Source organism: Triturus cristatus, chromosome 8, assembly GCF_964204655.1.
Source record: "Triturus cristatus chromosome 8, aTriCri1.1, whole genome shotgun sequence".
In the NCBI taxonomy this organism is placed as follows: Eukaryota; Metazoa; Chordata; class Amphibia; order Caudata; family Salamandridae; genus Triturus; species Triturus cristatus.
The window spans coordinates 261912474-261923201 of record NC_140591.1 but is presented as its reverse complement, the minus strand read 5'-3'; the positions used below and the strand labels follow the sequence as shown (position 1 = coordinate 261923201).

General features: G+C 42.2%; 1 protein-coding gene across 1 annotated transcript in view; it reads right to left on the bottom strand.

Moving 5' to 3' along the window:
• Nucleotides 1–4424: 4424 nt before the first annotated feature.
• LOC146801946 (uncharacterized) overlaps nt 4425–10728 on the bottom strand; it is a 65335-nt gene continuing 59031 nt past the window's right edge. The window contains exons 3-4 of the mRNA XM_085621463.1: nt 5590–5655; nt 4425–5190 (exon numbers count right to left, since the gene is read on the bottom strand). Of these exons, the coding sequence (XP_085477589.1) occupies nt 4924–5190; nt 5590–5628 (306 nt within the window). The 5' untranslated portion in view covers nt 5629–5655 and the 3' untranslated portion in view covers nt 4425–4923. The remainder of the gene's footprint in view (nt 5191–5589; nt 5656–10728) is intronic.

Sequence of the window (10728 nt, the reverse complement as noted above, 5' to 3'; positions counted from 1 at the left end):
CTGCCACTTGACAAATCACCCCGAAACATTCAACACAGCTGCTGAACCAAAAATGGTGAAGTTTTGTGAACAGTTCATGAAGATTTGTCAAGCGGCGCCAATGTTTTTGGCAAAAGAAAAAACGTTTTTCCTATAGAAACTTTGGTCCTAACTACAATTACCTACTGGCTAACACCAGTAGGTAATGTATATGTATGTATATGTGTATGTACATATATTATATACACTGAAAAAACCATAGGTTTCAGGGGCGTTATAGTTAGCTGCACATTTCCCTCGTACAAAACCTTAGAAATTCCCCCGTTATAGTTAGTTCAGCTAACTATAACTCGCGCCCCCGCAATGCACTGCTGATGACGTCACATATTACATCACTCATGACATGGTCAGTGACATCACTGATGACATCACTGATGACATCTCAAATGACATCACTGATGACATCACTGATGACGTCATCCATTGACTGTGTGTTTCTGTAAAGTTTAAATATGTTTTATATATATAGTGAAAGACCTATGGAAGAATGAGTGGGTGTATAAGTGTGTGAATGGATGATTTAGTAGGTGCGTGACTGACTCTATAAGTGAGTCATTAACCTTAATTTCACAAAAACCACTAAACAGATTTACACCACATCACAAAGAGCGCATTTTCTGGTTTAAGATCTAGTTTTCTGTCAAATTTGGTGTAACTCCATTCAGCCATGTAGGCTGTACCTACATTTCCAACTATAAAATGAATGGGGAAAACATGTTTTGGGCCCCCCTTTTCCTAAGCCCCTGCTTGACGGATAACCCCAAAACTTTTGAGGAATCAGCTGAGCTGGAAAAGCATTTTCATGAAAAGTTTTGTGAAGATTCGTCAAACAGCATCAACATCATTAGGAAAACAAAAAATGCTTTCCCATGGAAACATGATCCAAAATATGACTACCTAATGCCGACTGATCTCATAATGAAAAATTCATCCTTGACCCTACAGCACAAAGAGCCAGCCTATGACCGTGCACGGTTGGTCCCACAATTGCACTACTTTGAGGTTTTTCTTAACTTCACCAACTAACACCAAAATGTTGTGAAGCTCCACGGTTTGATAGAGGGACTCGCAGATACAGAGCATAAAAGTAACCATAGCTATTTGGAAGTTTTGTAAATGTAATCACACATTCACTATAATGTTAGTTAAAAAATGCTGGTTAACTTTTTATAAGAAATTTATTTTCGAAGCACAGAAGGCTTATCTCTGACTGCGGACATGCACATTTCCTGTGTTCTGACCCTAGCGACCCCTTTGAGCCCAAAGTATATTATGAATTGGTTGGGGGTTTAGAGGTCAAAATGTTGAATGGATGTCACCATTTCTAAAATTCATATCATATTAAAAAGCTTTTAACCCAGTGGATTAACAATAAATGTGATCAAAATCCAAAAATGTAATCCTTCAATCATCTGAACTGCACACCATTCTTTTTGTGGGTGGTGGATGGAAGGCAGTTTTGCAATAGTACAGTGTCAGAAATTGGATCCAAATTACCAATCTAAAAACACACACTAGTTAGGTCTCAACACAAGTTTCTGTGAAACCCTGCTCAACCACTTGCAGCTGTGGCACACACGGCAAGCAATTTCACAGAGACATGTGTGTTAAATTCAAGTAGTACCAACACTTTTAAAGTCAAGAAAACAAAACAATAAAATTCCCAAAGCAATTTAGAAAAAAAAGATAAATGTAATTAGGTAAAAGATACTAGGACATTTAAATTGGATGAGGGGAGCCAGAGATATGATTTTTTATAGTTTTAAGGCAAAAGTACTTAGTAAAAATAATGTGTCATTGAAAAATATTAGTTTGATATTGATCGGGTTCTAGATACAATTTCAGGCTGACCTCAATGGAGTGCAGGTTGGATATACAAAACTGGTTATCCAGTTTAACAGTATTTTCATTTGGGAATCGCGTTTTTTCTGGAGGTCAAATCTCAGTGGGGCAAAGTCCAAGACTTTAGGTGGTGAGGGTCCCTCAAAGCCAGATATGGTGTTGTTGAGCTCCTTAAGGTCTGACAACAACGACAACAACAACAGCATCAGCATTTGAATGCATACAAATAAAAAACACAAACTATCTGGCACAAACCTGTTAGGCTCTGAAAAGAGAAACCTTTTGTAACCGAAGCTGCATTTGTCCTGTTGTTGTAACTCGTTGGAAACAGTGGCCTACTCACTTGGATAATGTAATCGCATATCAGAATGTTTAATTCACCCGTTATTATTTGAAGTCCTTCTATATTGATATCATAGGACATGCATTCCAAATGTTAGTTTGATGCATCGGGCCAATTGCCAAGCAACTATTCTTACAAGTGCCACATTTCAGAGCATCTGCCTTACCGTGGTGCATACAATAATGATACAGTCACGGCAGAAATTATAGTGTAAGAGGGCCATAGTCAAGCAAATAGCAATGCCTGTAGATTGTCAATGCTGCGATACCAACATAACATGAACCCACTCTACATTCTGCCCAGGGTTACAATTGGGAAGATGGGCAAATATATACTTTTGGAGCATTAGTACGTTATGTTCTGCCATGGTTGACAATTAGGGCCTCATTAATGGCATTTTAGCTTACAACACCACAGTAAGGCACCTTGCTGCACTGGCCAACACCAAAGTGAAAGGGTAGTATGGTGCATTCCTGTCCTTTCTGCCTGCGCTGGTGCCATTTTGGCCACCTAGCACCAACGTAGGCACAATTGCATCATGGTGTAACAGTGCATCCAGTGCAGGAAGGATTGTTTTTGTGCAGGACTGTGCACCTTCCTGTACAAAAACAATTCTTCATGGAGTTTTCTTCTCAGAATGCAGAATGCAGCACACAAGGAAAGAGGAAAACATCAGGTGAAATAAACATATTTCTCCTTATTACGCCTGACCTCAGGAGGCGTATGGATTTGACGCTTACCCAGGCTTACATCATTTTATAAATCTGGGCCAGCATCAAATTATTGTTGCGTGGGAAAGCTGTTGGCACGCCTCCCGGGCACAGAGTAAATTGACGCAGCAATTTGCGCTGCGTCACCTTACTCATGATTTATGAGGGCACTCAAAGCCACACGGGTGGCTTTGCGTGGCTGCATAAATCATTGAGAGCCCTGTGACACACATGTACCACTTTAAGTGGTGCAAAAGTGACACAGGTCTCACAAAAATAAACCCCTCAGTTTCTTAGCAGTGGGGGCATAGTGATTATTCTCTTATAACACAACTGGTGAAAGAGGCTGCCTAACTTAGACAATCTGTGTTTTCAAATTCATGTGTAACCAGCCCCACAAAATCAATATCGTATTCTACTTCAAACCATACGTTCTTTTTATATTCGTAATTTTCATCAATTCAGAAAAATACACAAACTTCCATTCCTTACAAAGTTTCATTGATGTTTTGCGCTTCTGAACCCATGTGCCCAATCATGATTAAAATCACTATTTGTTGCAGTCGCTATCTAGTCGGATTTTAGCAGTGGGGATACATATACTTTCCTGTAAAGATGTATGCTAATGTAAGAGGCAGTAAAGTACATTTTCACTGCTTGCTTTGAAATCCTGATCTCCCCAAACAGTTTGTTCAGATTTGCTTTCTCTGGCAGTATTAATACCTAAGTATATTTGTTGTCTCTGTTATGATTATGGCACAGCTGTGATAATTGTCTAGCTGTTAACAATTATTCCAGCCTATAAAAAATGTTTTCCCAGAATAATCCCTGTGGATAAATCTGATACTATTTGCTGTACAAAGCATGCTCTGCAGTGCTCTGAAACATGACCTTGGAGCTAATGAAGAAGAACATGCCATACATAGCGTGGTGAGGACCAGCATCACTCCTAAACTGAGGAGACAAGATACAATTCTGACATTAGAAACCAAGGCTGTAGAATAATAAGCAATAGCGTAAGCCATTAAATATGCTCTTTACTGTCTCTCATTCCTCTTCCCACTTACGGCCTCATTTTGAGTGCTGCTGCTCCAGCGCAAATCTGGAAATGGAGAATAACATTTGCCGATATCCTCCCTGCGTTGCAGACCTGACGTCACACTAGCTCATTCACATACATATTCATTGGTGGGGCCCATAACACCAACACTCATACGTCTCTCTCACGAGTCTGCACACAGGAGGGATGAGTAATTCAAGCGCTGGACATGTGGGGGGAATACCTTATAATCTAAGGAGAGAAAAGTTAATTTACAAAATATACATTAACATCCTTCGCCTATAGATCCCTAATCTCAAACATCAAGGCACTCCACCCACTTGGTCAACGGACCAATTTAGTTGGATTTGTTGATGGTGATTTAGAACCAGCTAAAACACATTTTAGGACTCAGAATCCTTATTTCCCTTAATGAAACCACAAACTCATATTTGTTGCTAATCAATTTTTGTTTATCTACATTTTCGTAATGATTTTATATTTGCATTTGTCTCGTCAAACTTTAGAATTTTCAGATCAATTCAAATAAATTGCAGAACATCATATTTACCTAATCTGGCTATTTGTAGTCCTCTAATTCATTGGCTCTGCATAACTAAAATTTTGTCGTAAATTGTTCGAAAAAGCAGGCCAAAGCTCAAAGTCCTCTGCTCAGCACATTACAGCCCCAATTTATCGAAGGACCAGAAATCGTGCAAGCATCTATCATAGCCCGTGGATTTAGAAAAAGTTTGCAGTCATCAAGCGATTGGGCAGCATCTGGATCATCAGGAAAGACGTCACGAATAATGTCATGAAATGGAAGAAGGGGAAGAGCAGCAAGCTTTCTCCCTATTCTACTACCCCTTTTATAATACAATCAAGTTAAAGAAGATACAATTTTTAAGCTTTAGAAAAGTCGTGATTGGCTGGTTGAGATAGTTTGATTTTTATTCCCAGATTCTTAGTACAGTTCGAGGGGTGAGGTCATTGGTCAGCGAAGTGTCGGTTTGTTCCGGTTTACTGTAAGGTTGATTGTTCCCCTGTCTTGGCGAACGTCCCGTTTCATATCCTTGACCGGGTACATGATGAACAAAGGTCGCTACGAGGTTTAGGAGACTTCTTGCACATGCACAGCTCACTCCGCGCCTCATGAGACAGTGGCCACTTCTGCGTGTGGTGACAGCAGCCATATTGGATTTAGGCCCAGATGGCAACTTAAGCGAAACAAACCCAAAATAATAATTAATTCATAGAAATAGTGATTCTAATGTTAACCCCTTGCTAATCCCTCTAGGTGCTTGTATTTATCTAGCATATAGCGACATTTAAAGCCATTATCTTCACCTTTTTCGATCCTCCTCGAGGATGCAACATCACAAAGCAACATATATCATGCAGTATTCTATTACCACATATACTATTGTTAATATGCATACAGATTTTAGTTATAAGAGTTATTTAGCCATGCAAATAGAAAATCCCATGTGTAGTTTAAGTTTTAATAATGTTGATTAGTATACATGCAATACTCGTTTAATAATATTATAAGTAATAGATTATATAATTAGTATTTTCATGCAAAAATAGAGGAGGTATAAAAAATTTTGCACTACCTGCTCCATCACTGCCATCATTGTGAAATTTGAGCGCATTTCTCCAGGTAATACCTCACCAAGACACTGCAGAAAGATGAACACTATGCAAGTTTGCCGATCGGTACCATGGAAACCATAGATTGTTGCCTATTCCGACAGGAACAACTAGGAATCGGACAGTAAAGGTGCTGGTGGAAATTCCACAAGAATGCAGGAAAGATGTATAAAATTATAGACGTGCATCTGTGATTAACAGGGATACTTTTCACCAAGGGGTTCTCGCAGACATCATATTGACAATGAGCGCAAAGCTCGTTACTGTAGATGATGTCCACGAAGTGAAAAAAGGTCCCCTTTATGCAGTTACCAATCTTCACCTGTATGTTATGTATGGGCTCTGCATTTATTCTCCCCCAGTTATCATCAGCTGTGCAACAGTAGAGGAGTCATGGCAGAGTCATGCAACACATTACCTCACCTACACCTGCTCCTTATTAAACCTAGTGTCCCTGTCAAACACCCCCAACAGCCCCTCTGGCCATTCCTCCCTCCACCTCTCAAATTCATCCTCCTATCACATTCCCACACCACCCTCAGCATTACCCACCCTTCCCTATCCCACATTTAAAAAAAAACACTTATTATGTCACCCATCCACACACCACCCTTTCTTCAATCTAACCCCACCTCTGCCCAGCTATATAAAAAAATCCTGGTCTTCTGCCATACACCCCCAGAACCCACTGTGCTATCCCTCCCCATTCCCACACAAAGCTGTGTTCTTTTTACTTTCCATTGGAGCAGAGAGCCAGTGTTGTGCAGAAAAGCTATCTGTGACTTTGGGTAAGCACAGACAGGAATTCCTGTATGACATTGAAAGAGTGGGGCACAACTTTTGATTCCCACAGTTGCTATGGCATAGCAGTTAATACCCTGATACAGAATGTAGTTATTCATGCTAATGCCTTACAATGGAAGCAATGCATAACATATTGTATAGACGGATAACAATGAATAATAGGATGTTTGTCACAAAGACGTTCCTACTTTCAACCGCTGCATATGGGCAGAGGAGTAATGGGAAAGCCATACATTACATAGTCTCCTCTGTCTAGAGTGAACAGAAAATACCTGCCCGCCTGCCACCAACATAGCCTGGTGCCCTGCTAGCCACCCACACCACCCTCATGTCATTCCTTTCCTTGCTCAAATATAAAACAAATTCTAGCCTCCTGATGCCCACCATGTCCCATACTCTGCGCCTGCCCTCTCCCTCCCTGTAAAAGCTGAGCGCAGGGCCAGATGTATCAAAGGGTTTTACCCTTTTTGTGTCTATGTGAAAATGTGTTCTTACATATGGCCCTTAGAGCTCTCACACGAATGGAGAGCTGACTCTGCACTGACAGCCACTGGCCAGTGCAGCTTATGTTTCCGTTGTAGGCGTGGGTCTGCAGAGGCTCACGCTGAAGCAATAGAAGATTAGTGCAGGCACAACAACCCTCACGTTTTCCCACTTTGATTGAGTCTGTGGAGACCTGGGGGCTGCAGTAGAAGGTGTGCAAGAACGCCAAACCCAATTAGGCCTACTCAATCAAGTCTCAATGTACACAAGTGAGGCAGGGAAACACATCCGAAATCAGTGCTTCTTCTGGTGATGCAATAACAATGGGAAGCAACTTTTGTTTACCAATGATGTTGCATCATAGCAGTGAGAAACCAATGTTGAACTGCTTTCTTATGCTACAGTCTCTCTATGAGAGACATACTAAGCAGTTGGTTGGCGCTGAAGTAATTATCTCTATATCCCGTACCCGAACTTTGTCAAGTTGCTGCTCAGGACCATAAAATCTATTTCCTGTAAGGCAGACAACATTCATGTCATGATGTCATCGGATCATTTCCATTTATTGATCATTTTATTAAAATGTACACTTCTCTTCTCACACGTGTTTTTCCAATCAGGGTAACAGTCTATTCTGTCTAGTGGCTCCACCTTTTCTTGGAGGCCAAATTTGCAAAGTGTCACTTTCGCAGCACTGTGCTGTCCTTGTGCAACACAGTGTGCAAAAGGGACAGCCTTTGATTTGTGCCTGATGAACTGGATTTCTAGTTTTTTTGTACTTGGAGAGACAGGTAGCAATGTGCAAGATCACAAGATCCTGTGGAGTGGAGGGTTTCTTCTTTGCAGGATTTATCAAGATAAGAGTGGATGCCAAGATTGATGTGGTTTAAATACTGATCTGTATGCAAGATAATTGCTACTTCCTTGGAAAATCCTGCAGGAACAGTGTGGTGATGTACTCTTCCACCTGCATTCCATGTTCTGTGTTTGTGTTCAATGGAAGTGGAATGTAGTGGAATGAAGGTGGGTTGGAAGTTCTAGGAATGTCAGTGGCCAAGGCAGTTGCTGGATGGAGTTAATGACTGTGGCCAATAAACATATCTCTCATGCTATCCTGTGCGAGGTGTGTTGTGTTGGCTCACACTATGGCAAACTGCCACAAGAATTGGTGATTGCTCAGGAGTTTTGCTGAGACTGTGGACCATGGACATCCAAAAAACATCTCCAGAAGTGAGCAGAGGTGAGTAGGGATCTATGCTGGGAACAGGATTCTGGATTCTGGGGCCAAGCAGTTGTTCACTTCTAGGAAGGCCTTATGGGAGGAAGAGGCTTCGTGGCTGTATGGGTCATGACAGATACTGAAAAAACCCCACAACATCTAAGGTATTCTAATATTTACCTGAATCTCTGCCTTAAGAGCCCTGCCACTGAGCTGCTGAAGACAGCTTGCAAAAGAGAGTCCCTGCTGTAAGAGCCTATAATCCACGATGTAGCATCTCTGCTAAACCTGTAAGTGTATAAAGCTGTAAGACCGAGGAGCAGAGGATGCCTGCTTCTAGGTGGAAGTATACCCTGTTAGATGGTGAATTAGAAGAAGAAATGTGAGGCCTGTTGCCTAAGTTGTGTGGACCTGCCTCCAGCTATTCATACTGAAATGGGTGAGTTCTTTGGACCTAACCAGAGGAAATAAAATAAAAACAGTATTGGTAAAGTTCCCTTTACCAGACTTGGAATCCTTGAAGCCTTGTAGTCTTGTAATGTAATGTACAGTAAAGTGGATTCGTAGAGTGCTGCTTGTCACCTGTCAGGGTATCCAGGTGCTCAGTAGGTGAGTGTAGGTGTGTGGTGAGGATGGGCTTGAGTACAGGCAGTTTCTGTGGTCCTGCAATAAGACTAATTGAAAAGCCAGGTCTTCAGCTTCTTGCAGAATTCAGGAATTGAGGAGGAAGCCCTGATGTGTTGGGGAAGGTCGTGCCATGATATGGAGACTTAGTAAGAGAATTATCTACCTCCCATCTGCTTCTGTGGATGTGGTGTGTGTGTGATACTGAGAGTGATGCTGAGTGAAGTTGTCTGGTCGATTGGTGGAAGTAAAGCTGGTGACTGAGGTATGCAGGCCCCGTGTTGTGTAGTGACTTGAAAGCATGTGTGAGAAATTTCAACTGACAGTGCTTCAGGATGGGGAGTCAGTGGAGCTCTCTGAGGAGTCGTGTGGAGTGTGATTGGTGCAAGAGATCCAGGATGAGTCTGGCAGCTGTGTTTAGGATGGTTTGAAGTCTGTGAAGAAGATGCGTTGGGATGCAGGCTTAGAGTCTGTTGCCATATTTCAATCTACTTGTGATTAGGGTCTGCATGAAGGTACATCTGGTGTCCAGTGTGAGCCACATGAAGATTTTATGTAACATGCAGAGGAAGTGGAAGTATGCGGTGGTGACAACGTTAAAATGGGATTTCATGATGAGGTTGGTGTCCAGGATGAGGCCAAGGTTCCTTGCATGGTCGGTTGAGGTGGGTGTGAATCTAAGTTCGGCGGGCCACCAGGTGGTGTCCAAAGGTGAGCTCTTTTTCCTGAAGATCTGCACACCAGCAGTTTTGTCGGTGTTTAGCATGAGGTAGTTCTCTTTCATCCAATTGGCCACGCTGGTCATGCATCAATTAAAGTTTGTCTGGTGGTGCCGATGTCGTCTGAGAGAGAAAAAATTATCTGGGTGTTGTCATCGTTAGAGATGATGTTCATTTTGTGGGATCTGATGATATTAGCCAAAGGAGTCATGAACATATTGAGAAGTGTGGGGCTGAGTGATGATCATTTTTGGACTCCCCAGATGAGTTCCTTGGGTTCTGATGTGTACATCGTCAGCCTATCTAACTGTGCTCTTCCAGAGAAAAAGGACACTATTCATTTAAATGCTGGTCCTTGTGTTCCTCCTGTGTGTACTTTGGTGATGAGTATATGGTGGGAGACAGTGTTGAAAGCGGCAGAGAGGTCAAGGAGGTTGAGGGCAGGGGTCTGCTGAGGGTTTTTTGAAGAGGCCGGTCACTTCAGTGTGTTTCCTGCTATCTGGGAAGAAGGCTGTCTTGAGGGAGATGTTGATGAGTGAGTTGAGTGCAGTGCTAATCATGGCTCTTCCTAGGTTGAGGCTATTGTGGGGGCAGGGGTCTGTGGGAGCCCCAGAGTGAACTGTCTTCATTCTTGCTGAAGTGTCCTCGATGGATAGAGGGTTACATGCTGTCAGTTGGTAGTTTTTGGTTAATGAGGTTAGCAGACTGGGAAGGTCAATGGGGGAGGCTGGGGTTCAAAATTGCTGCAGATCTCAGTGATACTTATGTGGAAGAAGTTGGAGAGGTTGTTGCAGAGTTGTTGTGCCGGGGTGATGGTATTGGTTCCGACGTTTGAGTTGGTTAATTCCTTGATGATGGCCAAAAGTTCCCTACAGTTGTTGGAGCTAGATTTGATTCTTTAGGGTCCGGGCCTTTTTCTTGGTCTCTTTCACTTGATGGTGATAGTGTCTAAGTGCAGCTTTGTAGGTGTTTCTTGCAGTTGTTCCTTGGGTGGTTCTCCATTTCCTTTTGACTTGACTCAGACTCTCTTGGACTCTCTAGCTTTTTTTATGGATCTTTTCAGTTTGGTGTTTTTTAGGGGTGCAGGTCGTGATCTAATTGTTGAAGTTGTTTGTGTCGTTGAATAGGACATTGGTGCGTCTGGGTAGTGTAGCTGGAGGGCATTGAGGCATGGAGTTTCTGTAACTTTCTTCCAGCAGTGGCTTGTAGCATTGGTAGGATCTGTAGGAGTGGTTGGTGGTCAAGTTATGTAG